This window comes from Macaca thibetana, chromosome 2 (assembly GCF_024542745.1).
Source record: "Macaca thibetana thibetana isolate TM-01 chromosome 2, ASM2454274v1, whole genome shotgun sequence".
NCBI classification, from domain to species: domain Eukaryota; kingdom Metazoa; phylum Chordata; class Mammalia; order Primates; family Cercopithecidae; genus Macaca; species Macaca thibetana.
The window spans coordinates 76039512-76066990 of NC_065579.1; the positions used below are offsets into that span (position 1 = coordinate 76039512).

At 40.7% G+C, this 27479-nt stretch overlaps 1 protein-coding gene across 1 annotated transcript; it reads right to left on the bottom strand.

The window, feature by feature from the left end:
• Positions 1-3743: 3743 nt before the first annotated feature.
• Positions 3744-22939, bottom strand: TNFSF10 (TNF superfamily member 10). Its single transcript, XM_050780070.1, has 5 exons — positions 22692-22939; positions 14554-14691; positions 11326-11368; positions 8574-8678; positions 3744-6024 (listed from the first exon to the last, which is right to left on the bottom strand). Exons 1-5 carry the CDS (start codon positions 22821-22823, stop codon positions 5597-5599), a joined length of 846 nt encoding a protein of 281 aa, XP_050636027.1. The 5' UTR covers positions 22824-22939; the 3' UTR covers positions 3744-5596.
• Positions 22940-27479: the final 4540 nt, after the last annotated feature.

Below are 27479 nucleotides of genomic sequence, written 5' to 3' on the forward strand. Positions count from 1 at the left end.
TAACAATAGGGAAAACTGCATGTAGAATGTACAGGAACTCTCTAGACTATCTCTTCACAACTTCTTTGTAAATCCAATTTAGATGAACCCTTGTCTCTTGTAACTGTTTTACATTTAAACTCTATTTTCGTCTGAGATTAGTATGACCACTCTAGTTCTTTTTTGTTTACTATTTGCGATAATATCTTTTTCCATCTTTTCAATTCCAACCTATATGTGTTCCTAGGTCTAACATGAGTCCCTGAGAGACAGCATGTAGTGGATCATGGTTTTTTAAATTAATGTTTTTAGCCTTTTTACCTATCTATACCATTTTATTGGGGAATTTGATCCATTTATATTTAAAGTAATTATGGACAGGGAAGGATTGACTTTTGCCATTCGTTATTTGTTTTCTATGTGTCTTATAGCTTCCTTTGTCCCTCATTTCCTCCATTACTGCCTTTCCTTGTGTTTAGTTGACTTTTTATAGTGACACATTTTTATTACCATCTCCTTTCCTTTCATGTAGATTCTCTAAATATTTTCTTTGTGATTACCATAAAGATTATATATAATATCCTAAAGTTATAAAATCTATTTTGAATTGTTACAACTTAACTTCTATTTCATAAAAAACCTGTACTTCTTTAAAGCTGTATCCCTTGCCCCTAACTCCATATTATTGTCCCAAATTAGATCTTTATATATGTACCCACTAACATAGATTTATAATTGTTTTATGCAGTCGTGTTTTAGATATTGTAGAAAATATAGAGTTTACAAATAAAATTACAATAATTCTGATTTCTATATTTTATGATGTGTTCCCCTTTACTGAAGATCTTTGTATCTTCATACGGCTTTGAGTAAGAGAGTTTGGCAAGGCTTATGGGTACAGATCAATATAATAATGATGGTTAACGATTTTTTTTTTTGAGATAGGGTCTGTCTGTGTAGCCCAGGCTGGAGTGCAGTGGTGTGATCACAGCTCACTGAAGCCTTGATCTCCTGGGTTCAAGTGATTCTCCCACCTTAGCGTCCTGAGTCATGGGAACACAGGCCCATGCCACAGGCCTGGCTAATTTTTGTGCTTTTTGTAGAGATGGGGTTTTGCCATGTTGCCCAGGCTGGTCTCAAACTCCTGGACTCAAGTGATCTGCCTGCATTGGCCTCCCAAAGTGCTGGGGTGACAAGTGTGAGCTACCGTGCCTGGCCAATAGTTAAAAATTTTGTTTGCATTTATTATGTACCAGACATTGTGCTAAGTATGTTAAGTGTAAACTCTATTAATCTTCACATCAATCATATGACAGGACTACTGTAACCACCCCGTTTACAGAGTCGGGAACTGAGACACAGAATTTACTAATCTGTTCAAGTAAGTGGTGAAACTAGGATTTGAATTCCATCAATTTGGATCCAGAGACAATGCTCTCAATCACTATGTTGCACTATTTCTCAAAGTTAATACCTACTCCCTGCATCAACTACTTTAAAATGTCATTAAAAGATATAGATACCATTCATGATGTCAAAAATAAGTAAATAAATACAACCTTATTGGAGGTAATTTTAGATGGTCTAAATAAATAGGGGGATACAGTCGCTCGTGTTTGGGAAGTATCAAAGTATCTAAAACATGGAAGCTATCCCCAGATTAATCCAGCAATTCAATGCAATTCTATCAGAATCTCTAAAAGGTTGCGTGTGTGTGTGTGTGTGTGTGTGTCTGCGTGTACACAACTTCTAGGTGGTTCCTAAATTAACAGGGAAAGTAAGAGCTAAGAATAGCTCAGATTATTTTGAACCACAGGACTAAAGAAAGGGAACATACATCCCTGATATCAAGATTTATAGTAAAGCAACAAGCAACAGTGATTTAAACCAGATGGTATGATTGACCAATGAGTGGATAAATAAAATGTGTTATACACATAAAATAGAATATCATTCAGACTTAAAAAGGAAGGAAATTCTGGCACATGCTGAAGACATTATACTAAGTGAAACAAGCCAGTCACAAAAGGGCAAATATTGCATAACATATGAGATACTTAAATAAGTTAAATTTATAGACAAATTAAGGAGGATGGTAGTTACCGGGGGTGATGGGTTACACACATAAAATAGAATATTATTCAACCTTAAAAAGGAAGGAAATTCTGGCACATGCTGCAACATGGAAGAACCTTGAAGACATTATACTAAGTGAAGTAAGCCAGTCACAAAAGGGCAAATATTGCATAATATATGAGATACTTAAGTGAGTTAAAATTATAGACAAATTAAGGAGAATGGTAGTTGCCGGGGGGTAATGGAATGTTATTGTTTGTTTGTTTATTTATTTATTTATTTTTATTTATTTTTTGAGACGGAGTCTCACTGTGTGGCCCAGGCTGGAGTGCAGTGGTGCGACCTCAGCTCACTGCAAGCTCCGCCTCCCGGGTTCACGCCATTCTCCTGCCTCTCCCAAGTAGCTGGGACTACAGGCGCCCACCACTACGCCCCGCTAATTTTTTGTATTTTTAGTAGAGACGGGGTTTCACCGTGTTAGCCAGGAAGGTCTCAATCTCCTGACCTTGTGATCCGCCTGCCTCGGCCTCCCCAAGTGCTGGGATTACAGGCGTGAGCCACCGCGCCCGGCCAAGGGATGTTATTGTTTAATATGCAGCATTTCATTTTGGGATCATGAAAACTTTCTGGATATGAATAGTGGTGATGGTTGCACAACAGCGTCAGTGTACTTCATGCCACTGAATTGTACACTCAAAAAGGATTAAAATGATAAATTTTATGTTAAGTATAGTTTACCATTATTTTTAAATAAAAACATGGCGTAGAGCAGGAATGCACAACTAGACCAATAGGTAAAAAATACCCACAGAAACAGAACCACCAGAGCTTGGTGTATGATAGAAGAGACATTAAAATCAGTGGGGAAAATGAGGGACTAATCAATAAACAGTGTTGGACAACTGGCTATTTATATGGTAAAACATAAACTTAGGCCAGGCACGGTGGCTCATGCCTGTAATCTCCGCACTTTGGGAGGCCGAGGCAGGTGGATCACGAGGTCAGGAGTTCAAGACCAGCCTGGCCAAGATGGTGAAACCTTGGCTCTACTAAAAATAAAAAAAAAAAAAATTAGCTAGGTGTGGTGGCATGCACCTGTAATCCCAGCTATTCGGGAGCTGAGGCAGATAATTTCTTAAACCCGGGAGGTGGAGGTTGCAGTGAGCAGAGACTGCTCCATGCACTCCGGCTTGGGCAGCAGAGCAAGACTCCATCTCAAAAAAAAAAAAAAAAAAAAAAAAATTAGATTCCTATCTCACCTCATATACAAATTAAATTACAGTTGAATGACATTATCAAACCATGAAGGCTAAACTTTAATTTTTTTAGAAAAAAATATATGGTGATATCTGCATGATAGTGCAAAAGATTTCTTGAACAAGGCATGAAAGGTAAGGTAGTTTCCTACAGCTGCTGGAACAAAATGTCACAAAGCAGGTGGCTTTCAACAACAGAAATGTACTGTCTTATAGTTCTGGAGCCCAGAAGTCTGATATCAAGGTGGCAGCAAGGTCGTGCTTCCTCTGAGATTGCGTAAAACCAATCCTTCCTTGTTTCTTCCGAGCTTCTGATGACGGCTGTCAATCCTTGGTCATCCTTTGGCTCCCAGCGGCACCACTCCATTCTGTGTCTGTAATCACCAGTGCTCTCCCTGTGTGTCTTTGTAACCAAATAACCACAATTTCCCCTTTCTTTTCTTTTCTTTTCTTTTTTTTTTTTTTTGAGACAGAGTCTCGCTGTGTCACCCAGGCTGGAGTGCACTGGTGAGATCTCGGCTCACTGCAACCTCCGCCTCCCGGATTCACGCCATTCTCCTGCCTCAGCCTCCCGAGCAGCTGGGACTACAGGCACCCACCACCTCGCCAGGCTAATTTTTTGTATTTTTAGTAGAGTCGGGGTTTCACTGTGTTAGCCAGAATGGTCTTGATCTCCTGACCTCGTGATCCACCCACCTCAGCCTCCCAAAGTGCTGGATTTATAGGCGTGAACCACCACGCCCGGACCCAAATTTCCATCTTCTTACAAAAATGCCAGTGGACCAGGCGCAGTGGCTCACACCTGTAATCCCAGCACTTTGGGAGGTGGAGCGGGGTGGATCACCTGAGGTCAGGAGTTCAAGACCAGCCTGGCCAACATGGCAAAACCCCATCTCTACTAAAAATACAAAATTTAGCTGGGCATGGTGGTGCACACCTGTAATTTCCAGCTACTTGGGAGGCTGAGGCAGGAAAATTGCTTGAACCTGGGAGGTGGAGTTTGCAGTGAACTGAGATTGTGCCATTGCACTCCAGCCTGGGTGACAGAGAGACTCGTCTAAAAAAAATTAATAAAAATAAAAACAACAACAAAAAAGAATACCAGTCATATTGTATTAAGGGCCCATCCTTTTCCACTATGACCTTATCTTAACTAGTTACATTCACAATGGCCCTATGTCCAAATAAGGTTCTATTCTGAGGTACTGGTGAGTAGGACTTCAACATATCTTTCCTGAGGACACAGCACAACTCAACCCAAAACAAAAGTATTAGCCATAAATAAAAGAACTGATACATTTGATCATATTAAATTAAAAGTGAGAAATTTCTCTCTTTTGTAATATGTGTCAGATAAAAGATATGAAAAAAGATTGAAAGTCTTTTCCCCCATTTTTAGTAATCTTGATGTTATGAAACAAGTGAGTACTAAAACAAAAATGACAATAAATGTGAGCACTAAAACAAACATGACACACTGTAATATAGAATTTTATTGAAAAATAACACATACATATACAATTTTTATTATTATTATTATTTTTTGAAACTAAGTCTTGCTCTGTCGCCAGGCTGGAGTGCGGTGGCGTGATCTTACCTCACTGCAACCTCCGCCTCCCGGGTTCAAACGATTCTCCTGCCTCAGCCTCCCAGGTAACTGGGACTACAGGCATGCACCAACACTCCCAGCTAATTTTTGTACTTTTAGTAGAGATGAGGTTTCACCATGTTGGTCACTATGGTCTTGATCTCTTGACCTCATAATCTGCCCACCTTGGGTTCTCAAAGTGTTGGGATTACAGGCGTGAGCCACTGCATCAGTCCAACCGTGATCTTTTAGTGGTGCCTCTTTTCTCTTTTGACTTAGGAACATTGTCCCTTAAGGAAACCTGGAGGCTACTACTGTGATACACTACTTGAGAGATGGATTGTTGCTCTTTCTTCTACAAGCTTTGCAAGGAGTAGATTATAAAGACAGAAGATGTTAACCATTGCATTAATGTTTGGAAGCTGAGAGTCTTCTAGATTTCTGCTAGCAAACTGATATGAGGTAGAGTCCTGAAAGATCTGGCAATTTCATTTTCTTGGGATGAGTGAGTCACTTTCAGAACAGTGTGTGTGGTAGAATTTTTTTGGTTGTGGCTGCTCTACTCAGATTGCGTAGAGGTTTTTTGTTTTTTGTTTGTTTGTTTGTTTTGGTCAGATTTGTTGAAACATCTTCATAGTGTATCATCCTGAAAACTGAATAGTCACTTTGAGGTTATTGCTTTTTCTTTCCAGGTCAGTTAGCCAACCAAAAAGGCCCCGAAAAAGCTGGCTTCATGGTCCATGTCTATCAAGTGCTCATTTGTTACAGAAACAAAAATTCTGTCATCTTTCTTAAGCTCAAATAATCCCCCTTGATAGATGGAATAGAGTCCGTATTCTGCATCTTTAGACCAACAACTATTTCTAGCGCTTTTCATCAGCAGTATAGGGTCAGGATAACTTGTGTATTTGTAAATATATTGGACCATTTGTTTGTCGTTCTTTGTGTTTTCTTTTATTTCCTCCTGAAATCGAAAGTATGTTTGGGAATAGATGTAGTAAAACCCCTTTTCTTGGATGACCAGTTCGCCATTCCTCAAGTGCAAGTTGCTCAGGAATGAATGCCCACTCCTTGATGATTCCCAGGAGTTTATTTTGCGGCCCAGAGCCTTTTCATTCTTGGAGTCTGTAGGAAATTTAGAGAGAAAGAGAGTTAGCAGAAGGGAATTTGTAGCAAAGCAAGGAGCTTCTTTGCAGCTGTGGCTAGCCTATATTTTTGTTGGGATTGCCAGGGATTTCAATCTAATATCAAACTTCTTCCTCCTTCAATCTTATGTGGATTATAAATTCTAGTCACATAGAAATTAGGAGGCTCCTGTATCATTGTGACATTGGGAACTGTTGGGAGTCCCTTGTCTTTTTATACCTTATCAGCTGCTTATGCCACATGTGTCACACTTAGAATGGTAGCACAGGGGATGGCCCACTTAGATAGCAATGGTTACTCCTGGGCAGAACTTCTGCCCTGAATCCATTCCTCCCTTCTTGTGCTGGTGAACTTAAGTGGACAATCTGGAAGGAAACCTAAATGAAAGTATCTATTTCTTTAGGCCTATATCTCAGAAGTTCTTGCCATTCCTTTTGGACTCTTTGGGTCCCTGCTTGATCTTTCTCAGCTCTCCAGAGTCAAAGGTACATCCAAGCAGATGGCTTCTCTAGTCAAAAATAACAGAGGCACAAAGTTGGCAAAGGAGCCTAGATTTAAAGATTCTGAGATATTTGAATCTTTCACACTCAAAGGTTTTGAATGAAAAATGAGCCTTCCAAAATGATATTCCTTTATACTTTTAGCCTATCTCCATGATTGGTGCAAAATTGGGCTTTTCCAGAGCGTAAACCAATTATATTTATTGATGAGTAGCAAGCAGTAACATCATAATAATCCCCTCACTTGTAGGCAGAACATGCCAATCATTTATAAAACATGAGTCCAAAAATGTCAAGAAGGCAACTACCCAGAAGAAACTAAACCAACCAACCAACCCAAAACCCCCCCCAAACAACCTTTTTATCTATTAAGTGATGTCTGAAATATTTTTAGACAAATTTATGGGACAAAGCCTCTGATAAAAATAAAGGTGAGTATTTCTTGAGTACATACAATAGATCAGACATTTTGCATCATTTTGTGAGTTCAGATTTGTCTCAAGTTTGCATATGAAGAAACTGAAGCTTGACTGGGTTAAGTAATTTGCTCAAAACATGCATCTAGGTGAAGAGGAGGTGCGATTCCAACCTAGACATTTACGCTGTAAGACCCATGGACAGAGGCCTGGTGCGGTGGCTCACGCCTGTAATTCCAGCACTTTGGGAGGCTGAGGGGGGGCAGATCAGCTGAGGTCGAGTTTGAGACCAGCCTGGTGTGGTGGTGCATGCTTGTAATCCCAGCTACTTGGGTAGGTGAGGCAGGAGAATCGCTTGAAACGGGGAGGCAAAGGTTGCAGTGAGCCGAGATGGCACCATTGCACTCCAGCCTGGGCGACAAAAGTGAAACTCCGTCTCAAAAAAAAAAAAAAAAAAAAAAAAAAGAACAAACAACAACAACAACAAAAATGCACAGTATTACATAGCACCATATCAACATGTGTTCTGCCTAGATATAAATTAAATGTAACATATATGGTTAAACTATATGAAACTGGCATTTGTGTAAGTAAAATATGGTCAAATATTGGCAATCTCCTATGGTTTAATTTAATATAAATGCCACTAGGAGAACCTAGTGATTCGTAGTGATAGTAAATGATTTAGAACCTTTAAAGAGAAGGGAGATTTGATGGCAAGCAAAGAAGAGAAGTGCAAAGAGATGGAAGAAGTAATCATAAGAGAGAAAGGCTGGGTGCGGTGGTTCACACCTGTAATCCCAGCACTTTGGGAGACCGAGGCAAGCGGATCACCTGAGGTGGGAAGTTCGAGACCAGTCTGACCAACATGGAGAAATCCTGTCTCTACTAAAAATACAAAATTAGCCAGGCGTGGTGGAGCATGCCTGCAATCCCAGCTACTTGGGAGGCTAAGGCAGGAGAATCGCTTGAGCCCAGGAGGCGGAGGTTGCAGTGAGCCGAGATAGTGCCACTGCACTCCCACCTGGGCAACAAGAACAAAACTCTGTCTTAAAAAAAAAAAAAAAAGAAAGAAAGATGAAAGAAAGAAAAGAAAGAAAGAAAAAAAAGGAAGACAGAAAGAAAGAAAGAGAAAGAAAGAAAGAAAGAAAGAGAAAGAAAGAAAGAAAGAAAGAAAGGAAGGAAGAAAGGAAGGAAGGAAGGAAGGAAGGAAGGGAGGGAGGAAGGAAGGAAGGAAGGAAGAAAGAAAGAAAGAAAGAAAGAAAGAAAGAAAGAAAGAAAGAAAGAAAGAAAGAAAGAAAGAAAGAAAGAAAGAAAGAAAGAAAGGGAAATTACTCCAAAGAAGAAGAAGAAAAAAAAAGGGATCCTGGCAACTGCAAAAACCCAATTCTCCCACTTTGTAATTTTCCTGAGACCAGTTATGTCATGGCAGTAATTGAGCTATTTGTCTGTAATCTCGCATCTGAAAACAGTCAGTCTGAGATCTGATTAATACTGAGCATTTTGTAGATAGCCATATAAACATTTCAGGTAAAATTATTTAAAAAATAAGTTACTTGGCGCAATCCTTCCATTATTTTCCCTTAAGTCACTTATTTGTTGTTTTTCTTACTTGGAGAAGACAATGTGTTGCTTCTTCCTCTGGTCCCAGTTATGTGAGCTGCTACTCTCTGAGGACCTCTTTCTCTCACTAGGGGAGAAGTATTTTGTTGCTTTTCTAAAAGAGAAATGATAAAGAATCATCAACACTTGCCAAACTAGTTCTCAAATACATTGCTGTTCATAGGTGTTGCCAATCAGTCATTGTAAGCATACTGGGCTTCCAAAGTTGATTCCGTGAGTTTTCATAAAAACAACATTTTGATGTTATGATCAACCTACCTCAGCTTATGATCAACTTGAAAAGTACTTTACACGGGAAGAATAAGCAGTAACATGGATTATAATTTATCAGTGTCTCACAGGTAAGGTCCAAAGAGAATACAACAAAGTGAAGATTCTATCCCTTTTCCAAAAATATAAATAAAGAAATAACTGTAGACATGTAATAATGCTGCTGAGTTAAAGTATGCAAATAACCATGTATTGGCAAATTTCCACCTTGAATTACATACAGAAACAAACAAAGTGGTACCAATTTTTGTCATCTCAATTTTCCTTTCTCTATGCTAACTACTGTAGATTCTAAAGCAGTAGCAATTATAACAATTGCCCTTAGATGCGGCAAACTGGTATCCAACAGTCATCCTGCAACCACCCTTCCACTCCAAAAAGAAAGAACAGGAATTGACATTCTGGTTATGATATTGAGTATACAAGCATATAAGTTGCGAATTCACTAGATCACAATAAACAACATTTATTGATCACCGTCCAAAGTATTTTGGAGTAGCCTTAAAGAAACAGAAATGTAGGCTGGGCACGGTGGCTCATGCCTGTAATCCCAGCACTTTGGGAGGCTGAGGTGGGCGGGTCATGTCAGGAGATCGAGACCATCCTGGCTAACATGGTGCAACCCAGTCTCTACTGAAAATACAAAAAAATTAGCCAGGCGTGGTGGCGGGAGCCTATAGTCCCGGCTACTCAGGAGGCTGAGGCAGAAGAATGGTGTGAACCCAGGAGGTGGAGCTTGCAGTGAGCAGAGATTGCACCACTGCACTCCAGCCTGGGCGACAGAGCAAGACTCCATCAAAAAATAAAAATTAAAAAAAAAATTTAAAAAAAACGGAAAAGAAATGTAACAAATGACTTTCTCTAAAAAATCAGTTCATACTTCCCAAGAGTGCTTACATTGGTTGTAAGATAAATTATATTCTTTCATCAAACAGACAGTGCTAGGGTAAGCCACTACACCCTAAAGGGCCACAAATATTAATCACTGACTTCACTGACCATGTCCTCAAGGGACTTACAGGCTTCTACAGAAAATATGAATTAGAAAGTGATAATTTGAAGGCCAAAATGGGTGGATCGCTTAGCCTAAGAGTTTGAGATTAGCCTGGGCGACATAGTGAAACATTGTCTCTATAAAAAATAGAAAAATCAGCCAGGTGTGTTGGCCTGTGCCTATAGCCCTGCTATTTGGGAAGCTGAGGTGGGAGGATTGCTTGAGGCCAGGAAGTTGAGGCTGCAGTGAGCCATGATCGCACCACTGCGCTCCAGCCTGGGCAACAGATTTGTTAAGGTCATTTCAAGCATATGGGTAGGAAAGCCTAGATTTGAAAGCAAAATTTTAAAAGAGGAAATTTCCTACTGGTTTTATTAAACTCCTCCCAGAAAAGAAACTTGCAAATATGTGTATCGAGGTACCATGGATATATCTTGGTATACAGAGTAGTGTTTCACCTTACTGAGATGAATAACAAAGAATTTTATTCTTCCAACACTGAAAACAGTACATGCATCTATCTGCTATAGACCATTAATCTAGTATGAACATGACCATTAATCTGGTATGAATCATCTGAACAGGTGGAGTGTTCAACATTCTGACTACTGATTTCATCTTTGGAGAAATGATAAGAAAGAAGGCTTAGACCCCAGGACCAGATTCTGTCCTTTATATTTAAGAAAACATATTTAATAAAGGAAAATGGGGGTGCCAAGTGATGAGGAAGTTTATTGCATTGGAAAAGAATAACATTTAAAAAATAACTGAAAGGAAATGAACAAGGTATGTGTGATAAAAATAACAGAGTGCGGGGAATTTACTTAGAAAGGTGTCCACAGAAGCCCTCTCTGAAGAGGTGACAATTACATGAGCTGTGAAGGATGAGGGAGTGTCAGATGGAAGGCTAAAGAAGCCAGCCTGGGCAATAGTACTGAACAGAGAGGTGGGTCAAGAGAAGGCTGCTGACCATGAACAAGAGGGTGGTGTGGCATGAAGACCACAGGATGAGGATTGTGGATGGGTAGAAAGATTGTTGGGAAAGGGAGGATGAAGGAGGAGGCTTTCGTAAAGAAAGACCTGGAACCCAGTGGTGGCCTGAAACAAAGAAGGGTAACTTTAAGGGATTTCATTTATTTCTCTCAGTTTCCCAGAAATGATTTAAGATGGCTTGTTTGTAACACATTAGAAGGTAGAAACAAATAAGTGAAGAAATTAAGGAGAAAGGAAAATTCATGGGGCAGAATAAAATTAAGCTGAAATAAAGTTCTGACCATAGGTGGGCCACAGATTTGATTCTGAGTTTCCTAGCTGCCAGTGTAAAGAGGGAAATAGAATCAACAAGTGGCTTGAGATACAGAGCAGCAGATCAGAGGATGGATGAGTGGATGAGAACAGAGAGGAGAATGGAGAACTATTCACCACCTGTCATGAAGATGACAGTAAAAAATTAAAATAACAACAAAAAAGATAGTACCTTGAACTGTAGAAATGGTTTCCTCAGAGGTTCTCAAAATCATCTGCAAATATTATTAAATAAAGCTTATTAATTTCCCTAAAAATTTAAACTGACAATAGAATGCTTATGGATCTTCTTGCTGATATCTAAAGGAAATTTCTACATGCATTATCAATCTAGGAAGCTTTAAGTTGGTCAAGCATAGGGTCTGTAAGGGCTGGTGTGGGAGCTGGGATGAATATTGAAATAGCTGTCCCCACACAGTAATCAAGGGATGGTCCTCTACCTGGGAAACTTCTGTTGCTGGATGAAGTCTTGGAAAGGTCACACCTGGAGCAGTGCAGGAGGAAGAAGCCATCTGCCATGTGAATTCAGCCAAATGTGGCTGATAGGTGTGGCAGCCATGTCATGTCACTTTCTGTGTGTGGGGTGTATGTGCACCTTCGTGTGTGTGTGTATAAGTGCACTGGGTAACAGAGCCCAGAGGCTTAAAATTATTGGACAGACCCAAGCCTCAAGACGTAGGGCACACTTCTCCTCTCTCAGGATGCCCACAGACATACATAGCCTATCAAGGTATAACCTGACAACACCATGTCATTCTTTCACTTCTGAGAATGTGGCTGAGCCATTCTCAACATAAAGATATTTTACCACCTTCCCATATATTTGCTAAATATCTAGTAACTCCCCCTCCCTTTGTACTAACCAATGGGGAAAACCAATAAGAAAGAGTGAAAAGCAAACCTTTCTATTAACTGGGAAGATCCTGACTTGGCTCATCCACGGATTCTGAATTCAGCTCTGTCCCTCCTGCCACCTTCTCCCATCACTGCTCTCTTTCCCAATCACTCTAGTTAATGTTGCAACTGTCAGAAACTTGCGTTCTCTGTACTTCCACCCCAAAGCAGAAGCTCTCTGCTTCTCCCTCCACCTCAAGCCCTGATACCAGCTAATGGGGGCAGGGTTGGTGGTGATGGACTGACTGTAATCAGTTCTCTGGGCACTGACATACAGGAAGGGGAAGTGAGAGGAAACCATGGCATTCTCTCTTATCTCTCTCTCTCTCATTTCTCTCTGTGTGCCTCTCTTTCCCACTCTTATTCTCTCTTTCTCTTATTCTGCAACAGAAAGGAAGGAAAGAAGGGGAAGCAGCAGGAGAAAGAAAAGGGACTTTCCTACAATGTGGGAGGCAAAATAAAAAGAGTGACTAGAAGCATGGCCAGATGCCCTGCATTCAAATGTTTCAGTTACTGGCTCTGTGAGACTGCTCAAGCTATTTCACTGATCTAAACTTCAATTTATTAATCTATTTTAAAAATATATTTAAGAGGATAATAATGACTTATTATTCAGAGCTGTCGTGATGATTAAATGAGATAATGGGCATAGGATATTTACTGGAATAAGTCCGTTCGACTAATGTGCCTGAAAAAAAAGAGAATTATTTTTCCCACATTCTCACCTATTCTCCCAGCTTCTCGCTATTCTAGTTGGTAGCAGGATGTGAGAATGGGAGGGAGAATGGCAGGAATAGCAGGAAAAAGAAATGTCCTCACTATTTCTCTTATCTCCCCACTCCCTGTCCACAGCACCCAGCCCTCTCCTCCGTCTCCAGATTTCTACCGTAGTTCTGAGTCGCTCTCCCCTGCTGGACAATTGCACTTCCATCCTCCCCAAGCCCCTATCCCAGGAACTTGGGAGTTTCATTTCTCAGCTTCCTCAGGACCCTTCTCCAGCCCAGGCTTTTCCTAGTCTCCTGGTCCTTGCCCCCTGAGCACTCACTGTCATTTGCAGTGGTGGAATCACAGCTGCTTCCATATAGCTTGTGTGGAGTGGGTCCCCCTGCCCGGGGCCACGCTGCCAGGGCAGCCACAGAGCAGCTATGTTTCTAGGACTCCTAGGAGGAAATCTAGTTTCATTTCCCATAGAAATAGCATCTTACGTATGTCAGGGCTCTATTGTGAAAACAGCTCAGGATTATAAACTTGATCCCTTACCACCAATATAACAGTATTTATATGGAGAAACAGATGCAGAGCACCAAACAATGGACTTACAAACATGTGTAAAACACATTCTCCTCGTACCCTGGGAATTCCCCCAGTTAATGTCTTTAAACAATGGTGGTGTATGTGGTACTTCATAGTTTACAGAGTATTTTTATAGTCATGTTCTCATCTCATATTTTTACATAGGCAGAAGCAATTATTTATTTATTTATTTATTTATTTTGGTTTTTGAGGTAGAGTCATGTTCTGTTGCCCAGGCTGGAGTGCAGTGGCACAATCTCAGCCCACTGCAACCTCTGCCTCTTGGGTTCAAGCAATTCTCCTGTCTCAGCCTCCCAAGTAGCTGGGAGTGCAGGCACACACCACCACACTTTGCTAATTTTTGTATTTTTAGTAGAGATGGGATTTCACCATGTTGGCTAGGCTGGTCTTCAACTCCTGACCTCAGGTGATCTGCCTGCCTCAGCCTTCCAAAGTGTTGGGATTATAGGCATGAGCCACTACACCTGGCCGCAAATATTATTAAATGCCATTTTACAAAGAAAGAAGAGCCTAAGAGAAGAAACTTGATTTGATCTGTCACTCTGCCACATTTAGTAAAATAAGCCGTTAACTAACATGTCTCTGCTGGAAGTCCTGTTTAAGCAACTTCCATAAACAGATACTTTTTGTAATTTGTTATTTATTGGCTGTAAATTAAGAAAAAACCACCTTCAAATTCTCAGAGTATCTCTTTCTTCCCATCCCTTCCTTTCCTCTTTCTTCCCTTTTACTTTCCTCTTTCTTCATCTCTATATGCATACAAAAATAAATATTTAATTCCAGACATCGGCAATGTGGGAAGAATATAAAACATCATTATTTGATCTCCTTTATCTTTTGAATGAAAAAAAATCTCACACATTCTTTATGACTTTGTGACCTTCTCTTCATTACCCTGGGTGTGCCTCAGTTTCCATAATGTGAGATCAAAAGATTAGACTAGATGTGGAGTCTGTCTGGGGCAGAGGAATGAACTCTAGATCAGGAGTCGGCCAGGCCCCGCCTTTTGGTGCTATCCCCCATTTTCCTAGTTCTGTGAATTTGGGGAAAATTACTTAAATACTCTGGGCCTAAGTTTTCTTATTTGTAAAATGCAGAGTCTAGGCTTGATTATCTTAAAGATTCCTTCACTTTAAGGAATTCTTCTGGCCTTATCTGCCTACTGGTGAGGTCACCTGGTGAGATTATATACCTTTCTAACGAGTTGACGGAGTTGCCACTTGACTTGCCAGCAGGGGCTCTTCATACTCTCTTCGTCATTGGGATCCCAAGAACTGTCATCTTCTTTCAAGAAACAAGCAATGCCACTTTTGGAGTACTTGTCCTGCATCTGGGTTGCGATGGAATATAACACAATATTTTGCATAAGTGCTTTTTATTTTTGTTCATTTGGAAGTTAAGACAACAGAAACTGATAGCAGACTTAGAGAAGTTTTGGCACATTGAGTAAGTTCCTGTTTGAAATAAAAGTAAGCATGCTCTCCTTTGTCCTTAAAAAAAAAAGAGAGAAAGAGAATAAAAGTAAGCAGCTGGATATAGTGCAAAGGATGCAGGTGTGGGTCAGGCATCTGGAGTCACAGTGTCCTTCCCTGCCTCCCTTACTAAACAGCTGTGCTTTTCTTGACAAGTTGCTTCCATTCTCCTGTGTCTGCTCATTAGTTTCGAGCCGGTTCACTATGGTGATTCTGAGGTGTCTTCCAGCTCTGCCACGGTATGTATCCCATTTTGATGCTGGAAACCTACCTAGATACAAGGTTGGTAGTGGAGTCAGTTTGAATTTTAGGATCCTAAATAAAAAACAGCCAAATCATTTGGGAGGGGGTCATGTTCTGTTTCTTGATCTGAGCTGTGGCTAGCTAAGTAGATTCTAGTTACTGATCTGATTTCTACTCCTCTGGATGGCAGACTCTGGACCATGTTGCTGCTAGAAATCTGAACGCTGTTTCATTAAGTGTTTACACTAACTAGGGATTTATTGGCAGAGACTTTAAACACTCTTTGAAGGTTTTCTCCCTGTTTCTGATTGAAAGTAAACAATGGCAACAGCCAGATCATTGTCAACAAACTCCTCACTCTCATCAACAAATCCTTGCTTGATGTTATAAGCACACACAAACACACACCCCCCAAACCACCCAGAACTCTTCAGGCTGATCATTGTTTAATCAAGGAATACAGGAAACAGAAGGTCCAAACAAAGCCAGAAGGATTTTCTCTTCTGTTTTGTTTTGTTTTAACAAGTGGGATGGAAGAGACGTTATTTCCCTGAAAAAATCTGCTGAATTGACTCTACCTGGGGAAATAAATGAGAAAATGGCAATTTTAATCTGTTATTTGAACTAAGGTACTGCAAAGCTTGAAGGGAGGATCAAATTGAATGATGATTCACTCCTTTCTATAGAAAGACGATCTCATTTTAAATCAGAATATCTGAACTGTTCATGAGCGGTCCTAGCCAAAATCACACAGTTCTGTACTCAGCCATGTAACCCTTGGACATCTGGCCAAGGTCCCTCAAATGCAAAAGTGCAAACTTGAGTTAATAAATTTCTTCCACACACCCTGTCATAGATCATTCATTTACTTTTAAACAAATGTTTATTTTCTTTCCTCCTCTTTTAAACAACAAGAGAAAAACATTCCCGTAGTATATGTAGTTGGAGGTGAAGCTGGGGCTGCCCGAGTTGAGATATGACTGGCCGTGGACTTAGGTACATTTCCTTGCCCCTGCCTGCCCCACCTGTAGACATCTAGTTGCAACTCCAATTGACTTGGGAGATGCAAAACCTTTCCAAGGAAGGCACTCAGTCACATATGATTCAGAAATACGAAAGCGTGTCTAGCAAACTGTGGGAAAGGATCATGACGGAAGAGATGAGAAACTGGGATCAGCTACGAGGCCCGAGGGTAGTTCCAGGAAGAGCGAACTTTCCCTGGACACTGTCCCAGTTCACCCCGTATGAGTGGACTCCGGCCAAGCTTCGGTTCGATTACACTGAACAAGCAGGCTCACAAGTCTCTCTAACTTGTTGGGGCAAAAAGGTGTGCCTGACACAGAAAGGAGGGAGAAGTATGCCTTTTTACTTCACATCAGCTGTAAGCTCTCTCAGCAGGAAATGGCTGAAGATGGGAGGCTCCAGCCATGAGAGGCAAGGTGCAGAGTTGACAGCTGCCTGTGATCAGGCAGTAATGGCAGCAGGCAACAACTTGTCAACTGAGGTGGAATTTGACATGGATGGTGGTAGTGGAGCTTGAGCCACAGGACTAGCCCAGTTTAGTACCAATTGCTGGCTACAGCCTGTGATCCCTTCTGGTATTTTCTAGAAATACTTTCAGGAGGAGGTGGGGGGAACCTGGAAAATTGAGTAAGGTCCTGGGTATAAGTGGATGGGAGGTTGACAAGCTAATGTAGCTACATTATTGCCCAGGAGTTTATAAAGCCTGGATACATTCCGGATACACAGGCAAGCTGGGAAGCATGGAAAAGTAAAGAACGCTTTTCTAAAAGAAAAAAAAACCCTCCAAAAACTAAATAAGTAAATCACAAAAACAAACAAACAAAAAACTGAAACAACCACTAATGGCATCTATATTCCCACCTCCTAGTTAACCTTTGGATGATCTCTCTTGTTTACGGAGGTGAGATCATACTATGTGTGTGCATAATTTTGAGTATGGTTGTTTTCTTATAAGACTATATAAAAATGTTTTGTTCTTTAAATCTGTATGAAAATTACATATGGATAGCATGGATATTTTTATGACATTCCCTGTAGAAAATTTGTAAAATATAGAAAAATAAAAAGGAAAAAAAGCACCCATAATCATAACATCTAGAGATCACATTGTCATTTTGGTGTTTCTCTTTCTAGACCTTTTTATGCATAAATACTGTTTTCTGAACAATAGAAATCCAGAGAGGAAGCCTCAATCACCCTCTCCACCCTCACATGTTTCCTGCATCATGAATTTCGGTAGTTTCTTCTATAGAACCTGGCCAATGCTGGTGACTAGACACATGGTGAGTTGACGTGGGGTGCTGTGGTTATTCCAAGAATGATAATTAAGACGATATGTCTCCCCTCGCCTCCTCCCATCCTTTCCACTTCAAAGTATGAGTTTCCTGCAGCATATCACAGGCTGAGGCTATATGCTCTAACTAACCACACCTGGGCACTGGGGACGGAAGGTAGCGTGTGGGGGTTATTTTCATTTGCGTGCCTCTGAAAAGAAAGCTCTTGCACTGGGTGCCTGTTCTTCAGCTCCAGAAGCCCTTGGTTCTGAAAAGTGGATTTCCATGGTGACTGCTCTTGGTGCTGTTACAAACATGGTAGTTGTCTAGGCCAGGGTCAACCAGTCCTTGATGGGGCTTGAGGTCAGTAGGGTAGACTCAGCAAGGTAGACTTCAAGATGGCAGCACTGACCCTCTCTACTGCCCAGACATTAGTCTCTGGCAATCATTTTCTGCAAACTGCAAATAGCATAAAGGATCATTTACGGAGATCTGTGGAGAGGAATCCCTTCTCCTTTTTCCTCCCCATCTATGATGCCACAGTGATAGGCCATTCCCTTATCATAAAACTTTCTCAGAGGGACACAGACTTTGGGGGCTCAGCCCATATTTGTTGTTCATGTTTGCTGGTCTACAGCTTATTTGTGAAGATCCAATCCAATGTTATGAAGCCTTCCTTAACCCTTACACCCTATAATCCTTGCAGACTGTATCTTCTGCAAAATTTCACCAGCCAAAGTGGAGCCTGTATTCAATTTTAAGAAATTAATACTTAAGTTGAATATACTTTTCCAAAGTCTACACAGAAGATTCAAATATATTTTCCCTTTGGAAAATTTCTGATGAAGAAAGTGACACCTTCAGGAGACTTTTCAGCAGGAATTACAATGCTACTATAAAACTAGCATTGTAATGTATTGAAAAAAGTATATTGAAAAAAAAAGTAGGTGCTTCAATTTATTGAGTACCTCCTTCATGCCTGGGTTCAAAATCAGGCTTTACCTTTTACTAGTTTTGTAATCGTGAACAAATCTCTTAACTTCACCTCAGCCTTAGTTTGTTCATCTATAATATGGGGTAATTATACTTACGTTATAGAATTGTTATGAGAATTGAAATCAGGCAATACTTTTCAAAGTTCCTGGTACACAGTAATTGCTCAATATCTGTAATTCTCCTAGCTTTCTTGCACTCTCAATGAATTCTTCTGCATGCCTAATGTATATGTATTCATATGTCAAAATGCAATTAGGAAAAATGTGTGCAAGTGGGAAGATCTTAAGCCTTATATGAAATTTCCATTTTTATAGTAGAATTGAAAAAGAAATTTGATTATATATACAGACAATTGCATGAGTCAGTTGAGTAAATAACTGGTTGATTCAATCTTAAAATTAGTCCCAACTTGCAATGTGAGCAAATTGATGGAGCTACTTGGGTATGGAGTAACAGCTTTACTCTGTTTATGCTGTAAAGTTAAGAAAGGTTAGGAAATTCTGGCTCCAAATTGGTGCCAGTCTCTCGTGTAGACTTAAAGCTAAAGGTATGACTATAGTTTCATGATTTTTTTTTTTTTTTTGTTACAAAAGAAACTCTTTTCTAAATGTGCCTACAATAAACCTGACTTTACTGGTCATCTAATGGTAGCCATAATTTTCATAATTACTTGCAAATAAAACAAGAGTCTGCCTCATCCATTTCCAAAAGAAAAATTTCTGACTGATTGAGATAACCAAACTTACACTCCACAGGATATGCAAACTGTATTTCCCTAGCAAATAGTTATCACTCTATGTCTTTTGCACAATTTATACTTTTCTGAGATCCTTAGTCTTTCATTTCCTAGTCAGCTGGCAGAGTTGGTGCTACAGGATGGACTGTGCAAGCACTGTACATTACAAGGTGTACATAGGTTAACCCTGTGGACATCCCACTATGGAGGGAAGAGCCTACAGACCTGGGTGCTAGTCACCCCAGCACTGCCTCCAAAGCCTTGTCTGAACATGAGTACATTATTTCTTGTCTCCTCATCTGTAAAAATGTGGTTGTGGTGGTCGGGGGAGGATCTGAAGTTCCTTGTAGCTCATAATTCTCTACTATTTAATATACAATGAGTTAAAATATATATTAGAAGTCCAAAACTGAGTTGGTTTATTTTCAGCAATTTTGGAGTCATAGTTCCAGGGATTTTCATCGAGAAAATCATAAACTAAAGTGGCACTAAGTGTTTGTTTGTTTTTTTCTATCAAAGATACCTCAATTTGTACATGGACCATCCATAGGCAGAGACTGGCAGTTTGCTTTTCAATTGTTTTATCATGAACAGCTGTGTCTATTTGATAACTTCTTTATTATGGATTTTACCCATGACATGCCTGTGCCCCAGGAATAGGCAGAATGCCAGTCCTTTGTATTCTCACTTATTGTCAACACAGGAATGCCTCATACCTAAAAGCAAAACATTTCAAAGGTGTGAAAGTTCACCAGGACTAGCTACATCTGGAATACAAAACGGGAGTGTTCAGTGATTTAGAGCCTGGCTTTGGGTTGAGCCTGACTCTGCCTTTGTTGCCTGCATATTCATGGTGCCTACCGCATTGGCAAAGGCTGTTCATTCGATCAATAAGTATTTAGTGAACCACAAGTATTAGTATTAGTGGTTACTTGGGAACCACATGCTAGACCCAGAGTTATACCGGTGAACAGAAGCAGACACAACTCTGATACAGCTACCTCAACCCTCAAGAATTCATCAGTCAAGACTGTAACTCCAACTCGGAACAACAAAGCAGGGAAGATGGTTACAGTAACCAAAACAGCATGCTACTGGTACCAAAACAGATATATAGACCAATGGAACAGAACAGAGGCCTCAGAAATAACACCACACATCTACAACCACCTGATCTTTGACAAACCTGACAAAAACAAGCAATGGGGAAAGGATTCCCTATTTAATAAATGGTGCTGGGAAAACTGGCTAGCCATATGCAGAAAACAGAAACTGAGCCCCTTCCTTACAGCTTCTACAATAATTAACTCAAGATGGATTAAAGACTTAAACGTCAAACCTAAAACCATAAAAACCCCAGAAGAAAACCTAGGCAATACCATTCAAGACACAGGCATGGGCAAAAACTTCATGACTAAAACAACAAAAGGAATTGCACAGAAGTCAAAACTGACAAATGGGATCTAACTAAACTAAAGAGCTTCTGCATAGCAGAAGAAACTACCATCAGAGTGAACAGGCAACTTACGGAATCGGAGAAAATTTTTACAATCTACCCATCTGACAAAGGTCTAATATGCAGAATACACAAGGAATTTGTTTCTTGTGAAACAAATTGACAAGAAAAAAAAAAACAAACAACCACATCAAAAAGTGGGCAAAAGATAGGAACAGATACTTCTCAAAAGAAGACATTTATGCAGCCAACAAACACATGAAAAAAAGCTCATCTTCACTGGTCATTCGAGAAATGCAAATCAAAACCACAATGAGATCCCATCTCACTCCAGTTAGAATGGTGGTTATTAAAAAGTCAGGAAACAACAGATGCTGGAAGGATGTGGAGAAACAGGAATGCTTTTACACCGTTGGTGGGAGAATAAATTAGTTCAACCATTGTGGAAGACAGTATGGCAATTCCTCAAGGATCTAGAACCAGAAATACCATTCAACCCAGCAATCCCATTACAGGGTTTTTGGGTATACACCCAAAGGGTTATAAATCATTCTGCTATAGAGACACATGCACACATATCTTTATTGCAGCACCATTTACAATAGCAGAGACTTGGAATCAACCCAAATGCTCATCAGTGATAGACTGGATAAAGAATATGTGGCACATATACACATACTACATATACATATATCACATATACACATATACATATACTACATAGTATGGAATACTATGCAGCCATAAAAAAGAATGAGATCATGTCCTTTGCAGAGACACGGATGAAGCTGGAAACTATCATTCTCAGCAAATTAACACAGGAACAGAAAACCAAACACTGCATGTTCTCACTTATAATGAACAATGAGAACACATGGACACAGGGAGGGGAATATCACACACTGGGGCTTGCCAGGGGGTGGGTGGCAAGGGGAGGGAGAGCATTAGGACAAATACCTAATGAATGTGGGGCTTACAACCTAGGTGATGGGTTGATGGGTGCAGCAAACCACCATGGCACATGTATACCTATGTAACGAACCTGCACATTCTGCACATGTATCCCAGAACTTAAAGTAAAATAAAAAAACTAAAAAATAAAGAAATCTGTTTGCCAGAATTCACAAAGAACAATAGACCTCATGTGAGTTACGAACCTGAGCTTCATCCTGCTGTGTGCTATTGGATAAAGACTCTAAGAGCTACCTTACAGTTTTTTTCGACAGGAAGTATCACAGTAATAAGGCCCTGTTTAAAGGCTGTTGCTACTGCTGTGGGACAGATTTACCCATTTGTGTTTGAAAGCAGGAAAGAAATTTTATCATTCACCACTTAATTGGTTAGAATCTCTAACTGAGCACCTTTTAAAACCTGCTGCACTTTGGACTCAAAAGGAAAACTGGACCAACGGTAATTGAGGAAACAGACTCTTTTATTGATTCATGGCTGCCGTGTAAGCTCCAGTCCCTGTGGATTTTATTCCAAACCTTGCTGTAACATAAAAAAGGAAGTTTACAAGACATGCCATTGCTGCTTTTACAAAAGGACATTCTATTTATTTTCACAGTAATTCTCATGTCCCCATAAGCAGAGCTGTCACAGTGTGCGCTACCTTAGGTTGTTTTATTGTTGTCATTGTTATTTTTTTCCATTTTGAGCTAATGTGTTTTATTTGTGAATAGTCTTTTACAATTTTGTATGCTGAATATGGGCACCAAAGAACCTGTAAAAGTTATCTTTTTCAATTGAATGTGAACAAATAAAAGTTTGGAAAAGAAAAACAAAAGAACTATAAAGCATTTAGCAGAAAGCTTTCATGAACAGTTGCAATGGCTAATATTATAAAATACGCATACTTTTAAAAACCAAAAATCCCTCAGGAGTTTTGTTGCCCACATCTGCTAGTAACTAGTGGAGCCAGTTCTGTCACTGCACTTAGTTTACACAATTTCTTGAACTTACACTTTTGCGAGGACTTCAGTGATTATGCAATTTAGCAGTTAGAGTGTACCCACTGAGAAAGGAAGCAGTGAAGTCTTCAGAGAGGAGCAAGCTGACATGCAAAGGAGGAGCAGGTAACCAGACAGCGGCTAAGCGCCCCTGAGACCGAGTGCACTGCCCTGCACTGACCTGCTTCAGCTCGTTGGTGAAGTACACGTAAGTTACAGCTGCACAGAGGGACTGCAGGAGCACCGTGAAGATCAGGATCAGCACGCAGGTCTGCCCCGGGCTGGGTCCCCCCTGGGCCTCCATCATAGCCATGATCCTGTCAGAGTCTGACTGCTGTAAGTCAGCCGGGCAGCCGGTCACTGAAGCCCTTCCTTCTCTATTCGTTTATAGTCAGTGAGGAAACGAATGCGGATGAGTTGTTTTTCTGGGTTCTATGGCCTTGGCCCCACCCACGTCTATTGAACCTGCATCTGTCCCTCCCCTTTCCTACCGCCCAGTGACAACTCTTGTCTCAAAGTAGTTGCTGGAAAGGAGGGAAATTGAAAGAAGCTCCTCTCCTTGCCCTGGGGATCCATGCACCCCTTCTCTGCACTCACCTCAAGCCCATTTGTCTCTTCTCTTTCTTGCTCTCCTTTTTATAATGTCCTCAGCCGAAGAGGGGAGGGATTTTCTTTGTTTTTCCCTAACATATCCTCATTCTACCACAGAGCTCTAAGCCTCATGGCCTGGCTGTCATAGGTACAAGGCCTATTTTCTAAATTATAAGATAATTTTTATGACCTGAAACTTCCATATCTGGTTTTTCTCATGCTACTGTGAGGTGTGGGGAGAGGGCAGGATGGGAGTGGATAAAGGAAAATAGAAATACTATCTCATAGCAATGGTCTTGCTACATAACTCCATCTTGAATGTCAGAATCTAAATATTGACTTCTTCTTCCTCTTTGTAAACCTTCGGACACAAATTCTAATCTCTTTCTCAGATCTCCACCCCCTACCAAGACAATATGCCTGTGTATTAGGCTGGACAGGTAGGAAGTAGTTGACACACTCAGAAAGGCAAAGGAAAAAAACATGTGGATGTTTTCCAAAATATTAACCCCATCACAATGTCTCACTGTCACTATCCTTTTACAGATTAGGAAAAGAAGTTACGGGGAGTTAATCACCCTCAGATTCAGGACCCAGCCCCACATCTCCCCACTATCAGATGTCATATGCTGGCCCAGCTGTATGTTGTCTCTATATCTTGTTCAGCATTTCTTTTTCCTCTCTCTTTCTTTCTTTCTTTCTTTCTTTCTTTCTTTCTTTCTTTCTTTCTTTCTTTCTTTCTTTCTTTCTTTCTTTCTTTCTTTCTTTCTTTCTTTCTTCTCTCTTTCTCTCTTTCTCTCTCTTCTTCTTTTTTTTTTTTTGACAGAATCTCACTTTATTGCCCAGACTGGAGTGCAGTGGTGCAATGGCACGATCTCGGCCCACCACAACCTCCACCTCCCAGATTCAAGCAATTCTCCTGCCTCAGCCTCCCACGTAGCTGGGATTACAGGTGCATGTCACCATGCCTAGCTAATTTTTTTTTTTTTTTTGTATTTTTAGTAGAGACAGGGTTTTACCATGTTGGCCAGGTTGGTCACAAACTCCTGACCTCAAGTGATTCTCTTGCTTCAGCCTCCCAAAGTGCTGGGATTACAGGCATGAGCCACTGCATCAGGCCATTGTTTAGTTATTCCATCTTGACCCACTGAATCAGAGTTTCTGGCAGTGGACTTAGGAACCAACATTTTTCAGCAAGTACTCCAAGAGATTCTTTGAAACCTACAGTTAGGACCCTTGATCTAGAGTTACATTCCTGAGTTCATTCAGGCTCCGCTGGTCACCATCGCTTCCTGCTCTTGCCTTCTAGCTGTAGATGAGTCAACTGTCGACATTTAAGAAAGTATTTTCAAATCTTAAATTTGCCTCTGTCAAATTGCCAAATTTTTAAAAGCAAATTCCTTTTGACACTGACAAATTGGCAAGGTAGCATTTTTCCTACTAAAAGTTTTAGACATTATGTGAACCTAACACTATTTAAACACACTTATAATCTAAGTCCTGGACTGAATGAGTTTTTTTAAATTAGGTGAAAGATGAGTGGGATAACTGTAATGCACAAGACACACAGCCTGGCAGGGCAGAAACAAGAAATGAGAGATGACAAAGAAACACAGGGGAGAATACCAAAGAAAACCAACTTAACACCTTTGTTATAATCCAGAAATAGAAACATTATGGCTATGATGTACGTGAAAGGCATGAAACGAAGGAATGGGAAACGTGCAGGAAGTCAACATCTCTATCTTATGAGCATGTAAGAAAGTCCAGAGTGTGGAAATGAGGAGGCTCATCTTGGGGTCAGGTCAGGAGAAGGGGTGATTCCTATCCGAATCCACAAACACAATCTTGAGGAGTTACAAGAGTCAGCCAGGTGCAGTGGCTCATGCCTGTAATCCCAGCACTTCGGGAGGCCGAGGCAGGCAGATCACGAGGTCAAGAGATCGAGACCATCCTGGCTAACATGGTGAAACCCTGTCTCTACTAAAAATACGAAAAATTAGCAGAGAGTGAGGTGGTGGGTGCCTGTAGTCCCAGCTACTGGGGAGGCTGAGGCAGGAGAATGGTGCGAACCCGGGAGGCAGAGCTTCCAATGAGCAGAGATCGTGCCACTGCACTCCAGCCTGGGCGACAGAGCGAGACTCCGTCTCAAAAACAAAAACAAAAACAAACAAGAGTCAAGAGGTCCAGTTACCTCTATCTTTGAACCTCCTAATGTATTAAATACAAAGATATTATATATACGTATTTGATATAGAGAAATCTTAATCCTTTTGTTATAACAATGTTTAATATAAATAATATAGAGCTAAAGCCATTATTATTATAGCTAGTATGACTCTGCTGACTGGCATCCATACATTAACTATACCCTTTAATCAGCGATTCAGTTTATTTAAACTGGAGTGAGAACTTTTTATTTTATTTTATTTTATTTGTTTTGAGACAGAGTCTCACTCTGTTACCCAGGCTGGAGTGCAGTGGTGCAATCTCAGCTCACTGCAACCTCCACCTCCTGGTTTCAAGTGATTCTCCTGCCTCAGCCTCCCAAGTAGCTGGGACTACAGGTGCTCGCCACCACACCTGGCTAATTTTTTGTGTGTTTTTAGTAGAGTCAGGGTTTCACCATGTTGGCCAGGCTGGTCTCAAACTCCTGACCTCAGGAGATCCACCTGCCTCAACCTCCCAAAGTGCTGGGATTACAGGCGTGAGCCACCATGCCCGGCTGAGAACCTTTTAAAAATACTTTTTTCTTTTATATTTTTTTTTTTTTTTTTTTTTTTTGAGATAGAGTCTCACTTTGTCACCCAGGCTGGAGTGCAGTGGTGGGCTCTTGGCTTACTGCAACTTTTGCCTCCCAGGTTCAAGAGACTCTCCTGTCTCAGCCTCCTGAGTAACTGGGATTACAGCTGTGCACCACCCTGCCTGGCTAATTTTTTGTAGTTTTGGTAGAGACAGGGTTTCACCATGTTGGTCAGGCTGGTCTTGAACTCCTGACCTCAAGTGATCCACCCGCCTCAGCCTCCCAAAGTGCTGAGATTACAGGCGTGATTACACACCAAGCCCGGCCTGTTTTATAATTTTTAAGTAATTTTTAGTTAAGTCCTTACAAAACATTAAATTTAGCATCCCAAGAAACAACTCATATTTTATTGGCTTCCATGATATTTATATGAACTATGTAATTACAACTGGCATAATCAGTTCTGAGAATAATTTAAATCTTGTTAGATATATAGACGGAAAGAGAAGAACAGCCTAAGTTCTTCATTCCCTCTGCGGAACATACTGACTGAAGGTTAGAGAACTTCCAGTGTATCTTGTTTATTTCCTTCTTTTTTTTTTTTTTTTTTTTTTTTGATGGAGTCTCGTTCTGTCCCCCAGGCTGGAGTGCAGTGGCACCATCTTGGCTCACTGCAACCTCCGCCTCCCGGGTTCAAGCGATTATCCTGCCTCAGCCTCCTGAGTAGCTGGGATTACAGGCGCGTGCCACTACACCCAGCTAATTTTTTTGTATTTTTAGTAGAGACAGGGTTTTACCGCGTTGGCCAGGATGGCCTCCATCTTCTGACCTGGTGATCTGCCCACCTCGGCCTCCCAAAGTGCTGGGATTACCTGTGTGAGCCACCATGCCTGGCTTTTTGTTTCTATATTTATTTATTTATTTTATGGTTACCCCATTTATAAGAATGTAGGTTGCATGAGAGTGAAACTTTGCCATATGCATTGCTACCAATGCCTTGCACACTGTGAGCACAATCTATGCTGGTTGGATGAATGAGCATTTCATAGTCTCCAGAATCTTAAGGCTCTTTACCTCAGGAGCAGCAGTGTGCTCTGCAGAATGGTCACAGACAAGGAATTGTTGTCTTCCCCACCAAGCCTTACAAGAAATCTATTACTTGCTTCCTAGTGCATGACATCCCATGACCAAGTGCCAAATATTTCATTCTGTGAATAAAGATGTTAGTTAAAATGTAAATGTTAAAGTAACTTTAACTAACCACACTGGGAGGCTTGGGCTGTTTTCTTAATCAGACCAAGGGACAATAGGGGTGAAGAGAAGACTGTACATTCCTCAAGCAGAGATGCAGGAAAAGGTTTCGGGAATATAAGCCTGGGTATTTGTCTAAAAGATCTATACTTCCAGGCACTTAATTTTGCCAATAGTTGATCCTTGTTTGCTTTTAACATGAAGGGAAAAACAGAAGCTGTTGCTGCCACCAGTGCCCTGTGAAGATTTGTAAAGATTTTAAAACTTTTCTTCTTATGTAAAGATTTAATTATAAGAGCTGTTAGGCTGGGCGCGTGCAGTGGCTCACGGACCTGGTGGTGCGTGCCTGTAATCCCAGCTCCTCAGGAGGCTGAGGCAGGAGAA

Coding starts and splice junctions, on each gene's coding strand:
- TNFSF10 (XM_050780070.1), bottom strand. CDS start 22,823: ATGGCTATGATGGAGGCCCAGGGGGGACCCAGCCCGGGGCAGACCTGC. Junction 11,369..14,553: donor TCCGTCAACTCGTTAGAAAG/GTATATAATCTC, acceptor TAATATTTGCAG/ATGATTTTGAGAACCTCTGA. Junction 6,025..8,573: donor CAACACATTGTCTTCTCCAA/GTAAGAAAAACA, acceptor AATTTCCTACAG/ACTCCAAGAATGAAAAGGCT.